Source organism: Phoca vitulina, unplaced genomic scaffold (genome assembly GCF_004348235.1).
Source record: "Phoca vitulina isolate PV1807 unplaced genomic scaffold, GSC_HSeal_1.0 scaffold44, whole genome shotgun sequence".
Taxonomy (NCBI): Eukaryota; Metazoa; Chordata; class Mammalia; order Carnivora; family Phocidae; genus Phoca; species Phoca vitulina.
Window position 1 is genome coordinate 196,722 of NW_022589747.1, and position 17,093 is coordinate 213,814.

At 62.4% G+C, this 17,093-nt stretch overlaps 2 protein-coding genes across 4 annotated transcripts in view; both read right to left on the bottom strand.

Annotated features, from left to right (window-relative positions):
* Window positions 1–454: 454 nt before the first annotated feature.
* Window positions 455–2,822, bottom strand: MYL7 (myosin light chain 7). Of its 3 annotated transcripts, XM_032430530.1 has the most exons (7): window positions 2,797–2,809; window positions 2,449–2,562; window positions 2,180–2,255; window positions 1,772–1,876; window positions 1,328–1,406; window positions 1,154–1,202; window positions 455–625 (listed from the first exon to the last, which is right to left on the bottom strand). In XM_032430530.1, exons 1-7 carry the CDS (start codon window positions 2,797–2,799, stop codon window positions 524–526), a joined length of 528 nt encoding a protein of 175 aa, XP_032286421.1. In that variant the 5' UTR covers window positions 2,800–2,809; the 3' UTR covers window positions 455–523. The 3 variants fall into 3 exon arrangements, with proteins under 3 accessions (XP_032286421.1, XP_032286420.1, XP_032286422.1); XM_032430529.1 differs by having other exon boundaries at window positions 2,449–2,822; XM_032430531.1 differs by lacking the exon at window positions 2,797–2,809 and having other exon boundaries at window positions 456–625; window positions 1,772–1,871; window positions 2,449–2,556.
* Window positions 2,823–4,679: 1,857 nt separating this feature from the next.
* GCK (glucokinase) overlaps window positions 4,680–17,093 on the bottom strand; it is a 36,830-nt gene continuing 24,416 nt past the window's right edge. Inside the window, exons 2-10 of the mRNA XM_032430607.1 lie at window positions 13,541–13,703; window positions 12,819–12,973; window positions 11,674–11,793; window positions 9,908–10,003; window positions 9,652–9,751; window positions 7,781–7,964; window positions 6,713–6,868; window positions 5,948–6,181; window positions 4,680–5,729 (exon numbers count right to left, since the gene is read on the bottom strand). Of these exons, the coding sequence (XP_032286498.1) occupies window positions 5,585–5,729; window positions 5,948–6,181; window positions 6,713–6,868; window positions 7,781–7,964; window positions 9,652–9,751; window positions 9,908–10,003; window positions 11,674–11,793; window positions 12,819–12,973; window positions 13,541–13,703 (1,353 nt within the window). The 3' untranslated portion in view covers window positions 4,680–5,584. The remainder of the gene's footprint in view (window positions 5,730–5,947; window positions 6,182–6,712; window positions 6,869–7,780; window positions 7,965–9,651; window positions 9,752–9,907; window positions 10,004–11,673; window positions 11,794–12,818; window positions 12,974–13,540; window positions 13,704–17,093) is intronic.

Genomic DNA, 17,093 nt, shown 5'->3' on the forward strand with positions numbered 1-17,093 from the left:
CCCCTCCAGCCACTGGTTTCTGCAGATGAGGTGGGGGATGGGACACCAACAGTCCTTTCCGGAGAAAGACACCCCCTCTCTCCAGCCTTTTACTGCCCCCCCACCCACAGGAGGCCTGTTCCTATTTCCTTTGGAAGTCTGCATGCGCTCTGGTGTGGTGTGGTGGCACCTTGTTTGCATTTCCAAAATGAAGTGAAGTGTGTGTTTTCAGGTGGGTTCCACACACACGCGCACACACACAGGTGCAGGGAGGCCCACCAGTGCAGAGCGGATGCAGGGCACAGGGCCCACCAGTCCCTCTCCTAGAGATGTGTCCTCATCCGTAAACTGGCCACACGCCGGCCCATCGTCGTGCAGCAGTATGGGGTGGACTGAGCTGAGCCGGCGAGGGGCTGGGTCCCTCTGATCCCCCTGCTGGCCCCACCCCATCTGTCACAGACAGGCCACCACGCAGGTGTGACTGGGAAACAACATTTATTGCTGTGTCGGCACAGGCCGGCCCCGAGTCGCAGCCGCACCAAGCTCACTCCTCCTTCTCGTCCCCATGGGTGATGATGTAGCACAGAGACTTGTAGTCGATGTCCCCTGCCAGGTCCATGGGCGTCAGGGCGAACATCTGCTCCACCTGGGTGGGGGGGGGCATGGTAACAGGCAGCCGGCCAGGGAGGCCTGGGGTGGCCAGTGGCTGTGCCTGAGGGAGACCTGTGACCCCTCACCCTGTCCCCTGACTCCCAGCCCCAAGCCCCAAACTCAGAGTTACCGTGTTTCTGTTGTCTGCCTCTGGGCAGGCGAGGGAAACGGGGGTGGAGGGTGGGGGTCTGAAGGGGGCTGTGGGTCGGAGGGCCCACCTCAGCCACGGGGTGCCTCCATCTCCTCTCTGCGCTGCCCTGACCCTGCACGCACAGAGCCTCTTCCAAATGCGGGAGGTGCACTCTCTCATCCCTGGGCCTTTGCACACACAGCTCGCAGCCTGGCACACCCTCCTCCCTTCTGACTCCATGCCCTTCACCCTCTGGGGCTCGACGGAGGTGGTCCCACACAGCCGTGCTCCGAGCCCACGAGGGTGGTGGGTCACCAAGGCCTGCCCAGTGCCCTGCGGGGCAAGGGCCCTGTGAAGGGTGGGGAGGGTGTCGAAGGAGTCGGGAGTCCTCACCTCAGCCAGAGAGAACTTGTCTGCCTGGGTCAGGAGAAGCTGCTTGAACCTGGGGAGAGCCGAGGGGTGGCCCGATGCGGGGGGCGGTGAAGGCTCCCCTGGCCCAGGCGGCCGCCCTCACCAAGGGCCCCCCGCGGTTTCTGCATGGTGCCCCTTCCCGCTGCTCACACTTACTCATCCTTGTTCACCACACCCTTGCCGCTGGGGTCGAACATGCGGAAGGCGCTCAGGATGGCTTCCTCCGGGTCTGTCCCTGGGAACCCGGGGGAGCCAGGTGAGCAGCCGTGCCCACCCAGGAGGACCCGAGGGTGCAGGGGGCCCGCCATGTCCCAGAAGAGGTGGGAGGGTGTTTCCTGATACAAAGTGTCCCTTGGGGCTCAGGGAGGCCAAGACCAGCTGTCCTTGTGGGCAGGCCTGGCCAGGAGACTGGGATTTGGGATTTGGGATTTGGGAGGGAGGCTGAGTCGGAAGTCGGGGTGACCGGTGCCCATGGGTCTGGGAGGGAGGGGAGAACCCCACAGGCTCTGGGTGGACTAGTGCCAGGGAGTGTCCAGTTGAGGTCTGGGTGGGGCTCAGTCAGATTCCAGGCTGGGGGGACCCAATCCAGCCCAGGCTGACCGTTCAGCTTCTCCCCAAAGAGCGTGAGAAAGACGGTGAAGTTGATGGGACCCTTTCCCTCCTGCAGCATGGCATCCAGCTCCTCTTCTGGGACGCTCACCTTCCCTGGTTGGGGGTGGGGCACGCCATGGACATGGGGCCTGGGGGGCCAGGCCGGCCTCCCCTCCTTCTGGGCCGTAGGGGGTGGAGAAGTGTGAAGTGATGGGGAGCTGTGACCAGTGGGGGAGGGGTGTGTGTGCACGGAGACCGATGGGGAGGGAGGTGTGAGTCGGGAAGGGGGAAGGCGGGCGCTGCCTGGTGGGGGGGGGGCTGTGCTTTCTCAGTGGGCCTCCCACCAGCTAGCTGAGCCAGAGCGGCTCCCCTGGTGTGAGCAGGCCCCATGAGCAGGGGGAAGGCAGAAGCACTCACCGAGCTGGGAGTAGGTCTCCCGAAGGTCTGACTTGCAGATAATGCCATCCCGGTTTTGGTCGATGCAGCTGAAGGCCTGCGAAGTGGGGAGCACAGCCTCCAAGTGGGAACAGCCCCCACCCCAGGGAAGGCCGGAGGTGGGGAGGGGTCCTGGAGGGCAGACGGCGGAGCAAGGACAGGGGCCAGGACCACTGACTACAGAGCAGAGGGGGTGTATGCGGGGTGGGATGCCGGGACCGGTCCCAGGCCATTGGGGGTGGGGCACTCACTTCCTTGAACTCCTGGATCTGGGCTTGCTCGAACATGGAGAACACATTGGAAGAGCCTCGCTGGGCCTGCTTGGTGGCCGCGGCCTTGCCCCGGGTCCCCGCCTTCCTGCTGGCCTGCAACATTGTCGGTGGGGAGAGGTCCTCTGCCCGGCTCCCCAAAGACTCCCCCCTTCCCATGCACACCCCCTGAGCATTCCCAGGAGAGCCTAGGTCAGGGTCCTCTTCCTACCTCTGGAGACTAGCTCTCCAGGCCCAATGCAAGCACAGAAGTCCCTGGCTCTCTTCCCCCAGCCCACGGGACAGCACCTGGGACCCTGCTGGCCTCTGGCTTCCCCACCGGGCACTCACCATCCTCTCTCTATGGCGGCCGGGTTGCTGCAAGGGGCCCCCAGCCCCTTTTATGTTTCAGCCTTATCACCTGCATGCCAAATAAGGACAGGAAGAGAGGACAGGCCCAAACTTGGCAGCCCTGCCTGGGCTGGGGGAGGACAGGGCCCCAGGCAGATTCCAGCCACGTTCCTGGTGACCTTCAGGCCCCCTGATGTCTAACATCCGGGCGTCCACCCATCCAGCAGCCACGGCTCCCAAGGGCAGAGCTCACAGCCTCACAGCTCTCGCCACTCTGGGTGCTGAATGAGGTAGCCCCCTGAATGAGAAGTATCCCCTATGACCCCCATCTGACCGTCCCTCCTGCAGGTCCAGCCCAGAACCCGCCCAGTCCAAGAGGACGGCGTTCGGAGGGCTGGCCTGGGGCCTCTGTTGGGCTCGGGAAGGGCAGTGGGTGGTTCTGAAGATGGTCTCTGGCCTGAGACCCCCAGGGATTCCCAGAGGTTTGGGTGGACAGTGGCCCTGGCCTCTGACAGAGGAGCAGAAGGCAGCCCTGAGCTAGTCGTGGCCCCAAACAGAACCTGTGTGTGAGGCTTTTGGAGCACAGTGCCCAACCTGGACCCCAAGGAACCCCTGGACCCCCATGAAAGCGGTCACGAGCCCTCCGTGTGAGGCTGCTGTGCAGCCAGGGGCCAGACACTCTCGGTTCTGCCGGGCTGCAGGCTTGCCTGCTCCTTTAGGGCCCGGAGAAGGGCTGGGGGCCTTCTAGAACTAACGTCGTGGGCCCACTGGCTGCCCTCTTGGAACCCGGAGCAGAGGAGAGGACCCACTGGCTGCCCACCCTCCCTCCCCCAGAACCTGGCTCTGCACGGCTGCCCCCTGCCCCTGGGAGGAGGGGAACAAATGCAGAGGCCAGCTGGTAGAGCCGGAGTTTGCGTGGTGCATGAGACCCAATGTCCCTCGTGTAACAAGAACAATACCTCCTTTACTCTCCTGAAATGAAATTCATGAAATGTATAACCCACCCACAGAGAGAACTTAAAAAAATCAATAGGATCCTCTGAACTGCAAGGAAAAGAAAGACTAGGAATTAGTTTACGTCAAAACGGGATCCAACACGAGCGCCGAAACACGAGTACTGCGGATGAAGTAACCGGATGCTCGCACAACGTTCTAATGCATAATTTAGATTGAAGAGAACTAAAAGATCTGACCCCATCCCACAGGAGACACCCGGAAAAACGAGGGAACATCTCAGACCCGTGGCTCTGGGTTAAGTTCTGAATGAGATAACAGTCAGTCCGAATTTGTTGGGTAGTTCCTCTCACTGAAGAGCAAGCATACGTTCTAACTCTACAGACGTGTGGACGTGTAACGGGGCGCAGCTGAGAGATGGCGCCAGGCCCTCGGCTTGGCTAACTCAGAGTAGGCTCGTCACCCAGAAGCATCTGGAACGACCTCAGCAATCACGTGACTTCGTGTATCCCTCTCCCCCGCCCGTCACTGTCACAACCCAAGTGGCTCCAGGGCGCCTGTTGCACTTCCCAGAGCAGCACCCCGGCCCCCAACTCCTTCCCAGGCACTCCCGGGGGCAATCAGAGCCCGCGGATCCACACGCACATCCCACATTCGGCCAGCCGGGGGCCGGGGCGAGCCGGTGCGTTGACCACCCTCCCGCCGATGCCACCTCTATTCCTACAGCCTGAGTGTCCCTTCACACTCCCTGGCACAGGTGGCCGGAGGGGATGGCGAATTCCGAGACACCCAGGCTTGCAAAGCATGTGTGTGCCTGTGACCACGTCGCCATATCGTCCCACGGCCCTTATGCACAGAGATCAAAGAACACTCGTCAACGCCGTGTTCTAAACTTTTAAAATGTTTACTTAAAAAACCACCCAGTCCCAGGTTGGGCATGAGAGGTTGGTGTGGCACACAGAGATGTGGTGAGAAGAGAGAGGCCTGGGTGGTCCCTTGGGTGCTGAGTGCTGACGTCTCTTTCTAGGCCAGCCCTGTGGGAGCTGAGGCCTCCCCCACGGAGGTGCTCCCAGGTCTGCCTGGGGGTGGGAGGGGGAGGTCCTCCCCATCCTGGGTCCCTCTGGGCAGGCAGGGGCTCTGGGGGCTCTGTGTCTTGCACCACCTGGGAGGGTCCATCCCAGAACCACAAACCACTCATGGATGGTGGCAGGACAGCAGAAAGGCTACCAACTCCAGGCCTCAGGGTACAAGCAGTCTCCGCTGTGGCATCTCCCAGTCCCCACCAGGCAAGAAAACAGCCAGGCCTGGGTGACTGGCAGCCTCTGGCCCCCTGTGCAACCCCGATGTAGGGCTGGCCAGGTCAGCGGGGCTGCCTCCCCAGTGGGTTGAGTTCCCAGGCAGGAGCAGGTTCCAGAGCACAGCCCCCTCCCAGAGCAGGGCCCGGAGAGGCTGAGTCAAGCTGAAAGCTCCAAGAGGAGACGGTGCGAAATGCAGCCGAGTCCTGAGTGAGCAGCTCCCTTCTGGGTCCTTGACTGCAGTCCGACAGGTGAGGGGCTTTGGGGGTCTCCACGCCTGCTCACCTCAGCCCCCAACCCAGTCAGGGCCCTGGGCTGTCCCACCAACCTCTGAGAGAAGAGGTCTGCCGAGGGGGCCCCAAATCCCCCGCGGGCCTTTCCCCATCTTTCGGGGTGGCAGTGGGGATGGGAGACATCCAGGGTCCTTACAAAGAGAGACCTCTTTCCTGGGTGAGGCTGGGGGCACCTGTGGGGAGCGAGTCCCCTGGGGCCCAGGTCCAGCGAGCCACTGCCGCCTCCTTGCCTGGTGTCCTCCGCTGTCACTGGCCCAGCATGCAGGCCTTCTTGCAGGCCACCGCCGAGATCAGGGCCGCGCCCCGGCCGCTGCCCTCCTCCGACTCGATGAAGGTGATCTCGCAGCTGGGCGTCAGCCTGCGCACGCTGGCGTGGAACCTCTCCTTGAAGCTGCGCAGGGGAAGCGGGGCTGCCGTCCGTCCTCCCTGCACTCCCAGACCGCCTCACCCCCGCCCCGCAGCGAGAGGAGGAAGCCCGGGGGGCCCTCCCTCCTCCTCCTCGTCTGGGGGCCCAGAGGGGACGAGGGGCTAACCCTTGGGGACCTCGGACGCGCACCCACGACGGGCCCCCGGGCCCGATGGGGAGGGCGGCCGACCACGTGGGCTCACCTGGGGTGCAGCTTGTACACGGAGCCGTCCACGCCCACGGTGATGCGCATCACGTCCTCGCTGCGGCTCTCGCGCATGCGGTTAATGACGCCCGCCAGCCCCGCGGCGCACATGTGCGCGGCGCGCGTGGACACGCTCTCGCAGGCGCGGCGCACGATGTCGCAGTCGGTGGCCGAGGGCCTCAGCCCCAGGGTGCTCAGGATGTTGTAGATCTGCTTGCGGTCGCCCGAGTCGCTGTGGGGCGGGGGCGGCCGGGGGAGGGAGGACGTCGTTGGAGGGTCGCTCGGCCCCCGGGCAAGCCCGACCCCGACGGCGGCGGCCTCTTCCCCTCCCCCTGCCCACCTCACCCAGACAAAGCGCTTGGGGCTCGGGCTCCGGAGGGGAGCGGGTCCGATTCCGCCAGGGACCAGCAGTTAGCTGGTCATCGCGCCTCTCTCTAAGCCCAGGCTCTCCGCTCTAATGTGGGCGACACCGGCGCGCCTCGGGGCTGTCGCGTGAAGTGAGGCGATGTCCACGGCGGTGGGGAGCCACGGAGGGGACGCGTGGGCTGCGTCAACTGCCAGGCTGCGGGCTCCCCGGCGGGCCACGCGCCGCCCCGGACCCTCGCTCCGGACCCCCGCCCGGGGCCCCGCCCACGCCCCGCCCACGCCCCTGCGTCCGCGCCGCAGACCCCTCCCGTGCACACGGCTCCTCCCCTGAGCGCGCCCCCCGCCCCCCGCGCGCGGCCCCCTAGACACCGCCCCTCGCCCGGCGCGCCCAGCGCACCTCTCCACCTGCGACACGAAGCGCGTCTCGAAGGCGCCGCGCGTGCGCAGCTGTTCCGACGCCTCCCCGCGGAAAAGCAGGTTTTCGTCCACGAGTTTCAGCAGCACGAGCCGCACCAGCTCGCCCATGTACTTGCCGCCGATGAGCTTCTCGTACCTGCGCAGAGGGCGGCCGGGTCATCCCCGTCATGGAGGTCCCCACGCGCGGCCACGAGGAGGCCAGGTGGGGCACGGTGACACCCCGCCTGCACACTCGGGTTCGTGCCGGTCCCCTCATTTATCAACCAGGATTTTAGGATGAGGAAGCGCTCTGGGGCCTCAGGACCGCACCCTGCCCAGCTGCGGGGCGTCGGTGCGGGCTGCGCGACCGTCGTCACGAGGGCCCTGCGCTGAGCCCACTGCGTCCTCCCGCAGCCGCGTGATGGGAGCTGCTCTCATGGCCCCGGATGGTTGGGAAGCGCAGGCCAGAGGGACTGGGGCCCTGCCTGGGGCCCTGGGCTGCGGGGCTCCGCCGAGCTGGCACTCGCGTGTTTCACGTATGTGAGCCTGTGCGTTTTCATCTCCAAGTGCACTGAATCCCCCCGACCTAGCGGAGGTTTAGGAGCTGATGAAGGGATGACACGCGCCCGGCAGCTAGGCGGTTAATTAGGATAGCCGTGACTCGGGACGAGCTCTGTGCGGGCTGGGGCTCACGCTGTTCAAGCCACACGGCAGCATTCCGCGAGGAACACTACTGTGCGTTCTGCGACCGTGGACAGATGTCTCCTCCGGGGAACTCTGGGCTGACCCGCTGAACGCTGCTCGGGGGTCTCCGAGCCTCCCTATGCAGTGGTCACCTGCCGGAAGGGGGGGTGATCCCGGCTTATGTATCCACAGACCCTCTTTTTGGGGACTAAACCTTCATGTCTCTCACGGTTCCGGGTTCACAGGGGGCGAGTGAGCGCAAGGAGGGAGGAGCTTGCAAAAGCATTGTCAGTTTGCTTTTCCCCAGAGTTGTTTAAAAACAAGCCCATTATCTGCCTGCCTGAGTAGGGTGGGGGTGGGGGGCGGCAGCGGGCAAGGTCCTTACAGCTGCTGGCCGGGGTTCAGGGAGTTCTCGTCCACCACGCGGTCGTACTCCAGCAGGAACTCGTCCAGCTCACCCGAGTCCCCGAAGGCGCCCCACTCAGTGTTGACGCACATGCGGCCCTCGTCCCCTTCCACGAGCTCCACGTTCTGCATCTCTTCCATGTAGCAAGCATTGCAGCCTGTGCCTGTGGGGACCACTGGTCAGGCCCCGCTGGGGCGGGGGTGGGGTGGAGCAGGGGCTGCAGTCCTGGGAACCCACCTCTCCCGGCAGGAGGCCCCGCATGGCCCTAGCTTCCCAGCTTCCTGCTGCCACAGCCACCACTGCCTGGCCTGGCGACGTGGGCAAGGCGACTCTCCCAGGGGCTAAAAGACCTGGGTTTGCTGTGTGACCTCGCATCCATGAGCCCATCTCTCTGGGCTGTTTCTCGTCCCCAGTAGGGGCTGGTAACACCTTATTCCCTGGATACTTGGGAGGACGGAGTGAAACGTGTCAAAGTGCTTTGCCAATTAGAGATGTGTGTGGTTTTATCTTGGTTACCCACCATCCTTGTTTTTTAGCACTTTACGTACATGTGCTTGAGCGTCTCTGTCCTGGGCCCTGGTTTGGGGGCAGCCAGAGGTGAGTAAGGCACAGCCTGGGTCCCTGGGACTGCTATGGAATTTGTAATTAGCAGAGTCCCTTGCAAAGTGAAAACGTGGTGTCCTTTGCTGAGAAATGATGAAGTTTCAAAATGGTTTCTCAGCGTGACGGCATGGGTAGCATGCCCTTAACACCATTGGGGACGTCAACTCTAATGCTGGCCAGTGGACCTGCCCAGCAGGAATGGGGCCTTCCCATTTTTTTGGTGTGTGTGTGTGGAAAAAAAAACCCCAGAAATCCAGATTTTGATGTGCATCCTCTCAATTTCTGGATCTTGGTCATTATCATAAAGATGTTTTTAAGCACTGAGCAGAGTGTTTGCAGGACAGGTGTGGGACCAGGCCACCCTCGGCCATCTCTACTCCAGCAGGGATATGCCCGAGGCAGGGGCTGCAGAGCTCAGACACCAAGATAGGGCATCTTGGAGAGCTGTGCCCTGACTCATCTGCCCTAGGCAGCTCTGAAGGGGACAGCCGGGAGAGCAGGGTCCTTCCCCTCCTGTTTAGGCGGGGGACTCAGGGCCGGCTTTCCATCTGAAAGTCGAACATGGAAGGAGGAGATGTGAGCAATGAGAGGAGGATGGAGCGAGGTCAGGCGGCAGCTGAGGATGTGGACATGCTGTTGGAGACAGGTTTGTGAGTGCAGACAACCCCTCAGGGCTGGCTCTGAGGGGCCCCGCGAAGCCAACAACTTTGCCACTGACTTTCTGGGGAGCCAGAGCCCAGACACCATGCTTGCATGCCCAGGAGGTGACTGCCCAGACAGGAGCCATGCTCAGTACACACTCCTGACCCTCAGGAGCTTCTAGAAAGGCTCGAGGTCCGCTGGGCCAGTGTCGCTCCCTTCCTGGCCTTCGTGCAGGGACAGGAGGACCGTGCAGGAGAGGATCGTGCCACCTGTGCTTATGCTCTTCCACGGGGACAAGTCTGTCCAGTTTGGTCAATTTACCAGATAAGGGGATGTAATTAAATCCCGATGGGCCAGGCAGATCTGTAGCCCGTGCGCCGTCTGATGCAGGGACTTGTGAGTGTTGGGATACGCTAGCTGCATTCAGGACGCCCCTGCATCTCCCCAAGACTGCCCCACACCCTGTCGCCTGGCACAGGGGCCCTGCTCTGGCCATCACCCGTGGCCCAGGACTTTTGGCCCTCACGCCTCAGGGCCAGAGACAAAGGCAGGCAGAGGCTCTGTGCTGCTGAGGCCCCCGGATAGAGCAGGGTGTGAATCCTTACCCACAATCATGCCAACCTCACACCGGCGGTCTTCATAGTAGCAGGAGATCATTGTGGCCACCGTGTCGTTCACCATCGCTACCACGTCCATTTCAAAGTCCTGCCAAGAGGCACAGAGGCAACAGGGATGGGGCTGGGGTCTCGGCTCGGGCCGCTCTGCGCTTCGTGCCGCCCGGGGAGGGACGCCCAGGAGGCCGTCCCTGGCTTCGTGTCCAGAGAGGAGGGGGGCTCCCTGGGCAGTCAGGGGGTGCCTCACCCCTCTCCGTTTGATGGCGTCACGGAGGAGCCCCACGATGTTGTTCCCTTCTGCTCCGGAGGCCTTGAAGCCCTTGGTCCAGTTGAGGAGGATGCCCTGAGGGAAGAGGAGGGCGGGCCTGTGGCTGCTGACGAATGCTGGGGGCAGGGTGAAGGCATCCCACTCAGCAGACCATGGCTTGGGGACGACTCTCTATGACTACTTCTAATTCTGCAGGGCCGGCCTCCAGCCCAAGTGAGAGTGTTTCTAATGGAAAGCCCGGCGGCACCACCCAGAGCAAGGATGAGGTCCGGAGGAAAGCAACCTGTTTCACGTTGGGCCTCCTCCCCTGCAGTACACCCAACTGGAAGAGGGTAAGCAACAGTGGCCTCACCCCTTCCTGGACGGTCTCCCCGGGCCCCAGAGCGGCCGTCCTGTCCCTGCCCTTCGTGCGCTGGGGGGCCCGGGCTTGGAGAACCAAGGAGCACTGCACTGGCTCTCTCTCTGAGAGGTCGTAGGTGTTTTGTGTGTATTTATGACTGATGTGTACAGACGTGTGTGTAATTTATACTCTGTATGTGTGTAGAAGCGATGTGTGTACATGTGTATAATGCACACACGTATGTATGAATGTATCCTTACACACACACACAGAATGATGTGTGTACACATACGTGTGTATAATGCACACACATATATGCACGTATCCTGTACAGATGTGTAAAATTGCCGCGTGCACATGCATGTATAAGGCACACACGTGCATGCATGTATCCTCACACACGTGTAGAATTGCCGTGTGCACACGCGTGTATAAGGCACACGTGCATGCATGTATCCTCACACATGTAGAATTGCCGTGTGCACACGCGTGTATAATGTACACACGTGCATGTATCCTCACACACATAGAATTGCCATGTGCACATACGTGTATAATGTACACACGTGTAGAATTGCCATGTGCACATGTGTATAATGCACACGTGCATGCATGTATCCTTACACACGTGTAGAATTGCCGTGTGCACACGCGTGTATAATGCACACACGTGCATGCATGTATTCTCACACACATGTAGAGTTGCCGTGTGCACATACGTGTATAATGCACACACGTGTAGAATTGCCGTGTGCACACGTGTGTATAATGCACACATGTGCACGCATGTATCCTCACATGTAGAATTGCCATGTGCACACGCATGTATAATGCACACACATGCATGCATGTATCCTTACGTGTAGAATTGCCGTGTGCACATACGTGTATAATGCACACCATGCATGCATGTATCCTCACACGTGTAGAACAGACGTGTAGAAGTGTATATGTGACTGACCCGTGTGTGCATACGGGTGCGTGTGTGGCTGACTTCTGTGTGTCCGTGTGCACGGATGATGCACGTGTGTATATGTCTAGGGTGTGCGTGTGTGTGTGTGACTGTGGCAGGTGCAGCCGCGGCCCCCGCACAGTCCTGCCTCCACTAGTGGCCTGCGTCACATGTCTGTGCTGGCATCTGGCTGCCAGCCAGCAGTCTCCTCCCGCTCACTAGCCTGTCCCTGATCTGCGACGGGGCGATAATCCTGCCGGCCTCACGGGGCTCTGAGGGCTTCGGGCAAACAGAATCAGCCGTATCTCCATTTCCCAGAGTCTCACAAAAGGCGAGTGACAGAGCCACGGGTTGCACCCAAGGCTCTTTCCCAACACGGGGCTGCGTTTGAAGGCACAGGGAGTTCCCGGGGCGTCTCCCTGGGGAACGCGTCTACCCCCCGACCGGCCCCACCTTGTCGATGTCTTCATGCCTCACGGGGAAGGAGAAGGTGAAGCCCAAGGGCAGTTTCTTGTGCTTCATCTGATGCTTGTCCAGGAAGTCGGAGATGCACTCGGAGATGTAGTCGAAGAGCTGGAAGACACACGGCAAGCTGGCCGTCGGCCGCAGCGCCCCGCCGCGGGCCGCAGGAGAGCACGGCCTCCGAGCCTTCCCTTGGCTCCTGTGTCCCCTGTCCCAAATGCTGCTGCCGTGGGGACAGCGCGACACCAGGACGGGCCTGGTCCCCAGCCCAGCTGGGCGCTGTCAGCCCGTGCCTCCCACTGGACCCCATGGCGTCCAGCCACACGCTTCGGATAGAGGCACAGCCGTGGCCAGCACTCGGATTTCTGCCTCTGCCACCCAGAGTGTCCTTCGCTGCCTCCAGGTGTCCTGGCCGCTGCTCGCCCGGCCCTGCCGGGGACCAGCCCCTACCCTGCTCGTGTGGGCCTGGCCACAGAACTGGCTGTTGCTGAGTGCCCCGCTCGTCGGCCGAGCTCCCTGCTGGGTGCGGGGGCCCCGTGAGGCATTCACACCATCCCTGCTGCCTTGATTCCTGGCCAGTCCAGCGGCATGCAGGGGGTGGCGAGGACCAGGCTGCCACGGGACTCCTGCCTTGAAACCCCGGCCCCCAGGGGATGGGCTCTGCCTCCCCCCACCTCCTCTGAGGGCTCCTTGTACTTCTGTACCCTATCCTGAGCCTGCTCCACGGGCAGGGTAGCATTCCCGCCTGGGCAGACATCATGACTACAGTCACCCCACGCGGTGTCTCTGCTGGTGGCAGGTGAGGGAGGGACACACAGGGAGAAGGCAGAATGCATGGGCTGTGTGCTGCTTGGACCAGTGTGTGCTCTCAGCTGCCCTGTCACACCTGTGATCCTTCTGGGAAACTGGGCAGGAGGTGACCTGCTGGGGCCATGCCTGGTGGCCGTCCAGGTAGGCCTCCCCGGCCTCCCTGGGCCCTCTGAGGCTGGCTGGCTCTCCTGCCCACAGGTGCCCCGGCCCTGGCAGACAGGTGGGCCCTCCCGCCAGGACGAGCGAGCCCGGAGATCCTGGGCAGACTTGATCCGGCCCCACGGCCCCCGGCCCCGCGGCCCCCGGCCCCCGGCGCAGCGGCTCACCATCTCAGCAGTGCCGGTCATGGCGTCCTCGGGGATGGAGTACATCTGGTGTTTGGTCGTCACACTCCACTGCCCCTCCTCGCCCTCCCCCACCTTCACCAACATCACCCTGAAGTTGGTACCGCCCAGATCCAGGGAGAGGAAGTCCCCGACTTCTGCAGGCACAGGGAGAAGTGCATCAGCCTTGGGGCCCTGCCCGGCAGGACCTCAAGACCGGGGAGAGAAGGAGAGGAGGGAGTGGGGGAGATGAGGAGCTGGACAAGGGGGCTGCTGACGCTGGCATCTGGGGAGCCCCAGGTCCACTGGGGAAATGGTCAGAGGTGAACTGGGGAACTCCATGGGAATTCCCTGCCTTGGACCGAAGCCATCCCAAGCCCAGGTCCCAAGTGAAGACCTAGTGAAATGGTCCAGACTCAGGATTGGGCTGGGGGGATCCCCCCACCACCCTGAAGAACGAGTTTCTTATTGTGAGATGCAAACGGCCCATTTTCTTGAGGCCGGGGTGAAGACCCCAGGGCTGGGCTGGCGGAGCTCGGGGTGAGAACCAGCCTGTGTTGGGGCTGACGTGGGGAGGACCTGTCTGGGGTCTCTGGGGATAGTCCTAGCCATAAGCAAGGACCTGGGGTGGCCTCTCCCTGCTGGGGCCTGGGGCTGGCTGTCCCCAGCTGAGCAGCTTCTGGCTGCCGTGTGGGGCCCCTCCCTGCCCGCCCGGGACAGCATACCTGAGCCCTCCGGGGTGGAGCGCACATAGGTGGGCAGCATCTTCACGCTGGCCTCCTCGTGGGTCTCCAGCCGCAGGCCCCGCGCCATCTCCTTCTGCATCCGCCGCATCACCTTCTTCAGGTCAGCCTCCTGCAGCTGGAAGTCGGCCAGGATCTGCTCTGCCTGTGCAGGAGTCGGGGGGAGCAGCTGCGTGGGGTGGGGGCCTGGATGGCCCAACTCACGGGCGTCCTGCACACACCAGGGGTCTCGCTGGCCCTCTGGCCCTGGGTCCGAGATGACCCCTCAGTTCAAATTCCCTGTTAAGACCAGCTGAAAAGCTAGAACGGCAGCCCCTCCCCAGCCCAGGGTACAGCCCGTGAGCGGGCCAGGCCAAGCACCGCTATCCTGTGCCATTTTGCTGGTAATCGGTTTTGTGCCGGGCATGTGGCCCAGTTCTGGCCAATGACAGGGAAAGAGAAGTCTGATGTTAGCAGGACCTTCCCTTCCTGGGAAGGTCAGTGCCCGCATAACTGTGAACACAGTGGTGTAAGAGTGTGATGGCCGGCACTGCAGCAGCTGTCCTGTGACAATGAGGAGACAAGGCTGTTGGTGGGGAGGGATGGCGGGAAGAGAGGCGGAGCAGCCCGGTCCCGATGTGCTGGCCAGCTCTGGATCCTCCCACCTCCATGTGCTGCTTGTGGGAGCAAACACGAATCACTGGAAGCCATAATTAAGCCAGGTTTTTGGCTCCCGGCAGCCGACAGCATTCCTAAGGCATACAGGTCCTTCCTTAGGGATCATGTCCCTACACTTAAAGTTTGAACCCAGGGAAGGTCACAAAGGGACGGGGCTGACAGAGTCCGTGACAAAACACACAGAACCAAACACCAATGTTTGCCAAGCCATTCTGCAGCTCTGGGCCCAGGTGGGAGTGTAGCCCCTTAGACACCCTCCTCCTTGGCGGAGCAATCCAGGCCGTTCTCAGGGATGCACGGCCACAGGCTGGCCCCCTCGGTCTGTCTCTCACACGCTTTCGAATGTAAAATGTGCCAGCAAGGAGTAGAAACATTAACACTCGCAGAATTCTGCCAACACGCCACACCCCGAGCCGAGCGTCCCATACCGGCTGTCGCGGTTCGCTAGGAGGAGGTGCCCGCAGCGGCTTCGAGAAGAGCACGGGCTCGCAGAAGCCTCTGGTGAGGTGCGTGTGCCAGCGTGCCTCGTGGCCCGCACGCGCAAGAGCCGAAGTCCCTGAGAGGAGGCCGGGCATCTCCCCGGAGACAGGGTTGTCCAGAGGGACCGAATGTAAGACATCACAGACTCTTAGCAAGAGCGATGCAGACGCTGCAGAGGTCCAGCCTCAGACCTCTCCCCATTGCTGTGCTGCCCCCTCGGTGGCCATGACCCTAGACTCATGAGGGGCATTGGGCCAAAGGCTTCGCTTCGCCCTCTGTGTCCAGGCCCACCGTGGGTCTCTGCCACTGACGGTGGGTGAAACCCCCCGTCTGCCTGCTTCCAGGCCACAGAGACCCTTGTGTGGAACCCCAGAAATCACAGGAAGTCAAACCACCGGGTCAACGGGCAACATTTAATTTCAACCTAGCCGTTTCTCTCCAAGAATCCGTTCTATAGAAAGGGTCCCAGAAGCACTTAAGGGCATGCAGCGCTGGGACGGCGGAGACCCAGGAAGACCCCACGTCCGCCCCGGGACGTCCCATCCCTGCCGGGACACCACGCAGCAGGAGTAGAAGGCTGAGATGATCCCATTCTGTCAGTAAAGTTGCCTCTCGCTGTGGGTCTCACTTTGTCCTGTACAATATTCTCAAAAGCTTAAGTTTGCTGCCAATATTTAAATAGAGACACTTGTACAGACAAATCTGGGTTTGGCAGCACTTCTGCAAAAGTAGGTCTGCATTCTCGCTGGGGCTGTGGGGAGGCCACCCACCTGGGCAGGGTGTGTTGGGGGGGAGCCTGTCCCTGGCGGGGGGGGGGGGGGGGGGTGTGCAGGAAACACCCGGTCACCTGCCCTCATGCTGGGCCCTGCCCAAGCGGGGCTCTGCAGGCGAGGACCCACGCCCCCGGGCCCCCACACTGTGTGCATTTCCTGTTCCTTGTGGGGGAGGGGTGCTGCTGGGAGGTTCCTTACGTGGTCACGGGCTGACACTGGCCTCCAGTACATCTTGCCTCTCATGGTGAGGAGTGATTTCCGGGGTGGGTGCAAGCCCCCTCCTCATGTGCATCGGGACCTACAGACGCCTGGTTCTCCTGGACCAGGGGGTCCTTTACCCCAGGAACATATGGGCAACTGGCCCAGGGTCACCCACTGTGTGTCCACAGCACCGGAGCCAAGCTGCCGCTGGACCCATGACAGGCTCACACTGGCCTCCAGAGCGCTGGGACGGGCGCTGGAACCCACAGGTCCTCCTGGCGTTTGCGCAGGGACCTCATTCCCTGGTCCTCAGAGGCCCACAGCTGCATACAGACTGGCCTCCCAGGACTGCGCTGGGGTAGAAAGCACCTTCGGGCCTTCCCCTCAGTGTCCTCGTGTCAAGTTGGGGCCCCCCAGGTATCCTGCCTTCTTCTCTGAGTCCTGGGGATGAGGTCCCAGAGCATATAAAGGGGGCAGACGTCCTGCCACCTGAGCCCCCCCCCCATGCAACCCCCGCCCCACCCACCCCGACAGCTTGACCCCTCCCACTTTCCCCCTCCGACCTCGACACCCGATGACCTTGTCCAGGCTGGGGCCTTAAGGACTGTCTACACACTGATGCCTGGGCACCCGGAGAGGCTCCCCTCACTGAGACGGGGTGGGGTGGGGGGGAGCACCAGGCCCTCGGGCTCAGCACGTTGGCATGTCTGTTAGCCGAGGGGAGATGGGTACCGAGTGGCAGATGGCTATGTGAGGCCTGAGCTCAGGTGACATCTGGCCTTGTTGGCCCCAGGAGTGAGTGCCCTGGAAGACGCCATCCCTGCAGACCCCTCCTGGAGAGTCTGGACCGTGGGTGTCAGGAGGGGGCCGTGGGGAGGGGGTCAGTGACAGGCACAGCTGTCCCTCAGCCTGAATGCTTCCTTCCAGGGGTCCAGCACCACCCCGACGTCAACGTCGACTCTGCCAAACCGACTGCCCCGTATGCACGGTCCGGTGGGGCGAAGCACTCTCCCTCACTCTGGGATGGTCCTTACCAGATTCGAGGCTGTCTGGGCCTGGCTCCTGGTGGCATCCATCGCTGTCTCTCCGAGGGGCCAAAAGGTAGGTTTTGGGGGGAGGTGGAGACACCCCGCCTGCTGAGGTGTGGGGCTGGGCTGCAGGCTGGAGACTGAGGCCCACCTGTGCAGGTGAGGGCCACCTCACGGGAGAGGTGCCCTCGGCAGGCTGCCAGGGCTTCTGCACGGAGAGCGCTTGGCCGGCAGGTGTTGAAATACTCTGCTCACTGCCACCAGGTCAGGTGGGGCCAGAGGGTAAAGGCGGCCCGCACAGGGTCAGGGCTGACCAGGACCGCGGGGTCAAGGCCAGGGGGCGGTGCCCATGCTCTCCGCACCCCGGTGTGGGGATTAGCTGCCTGGAGGTGCTGT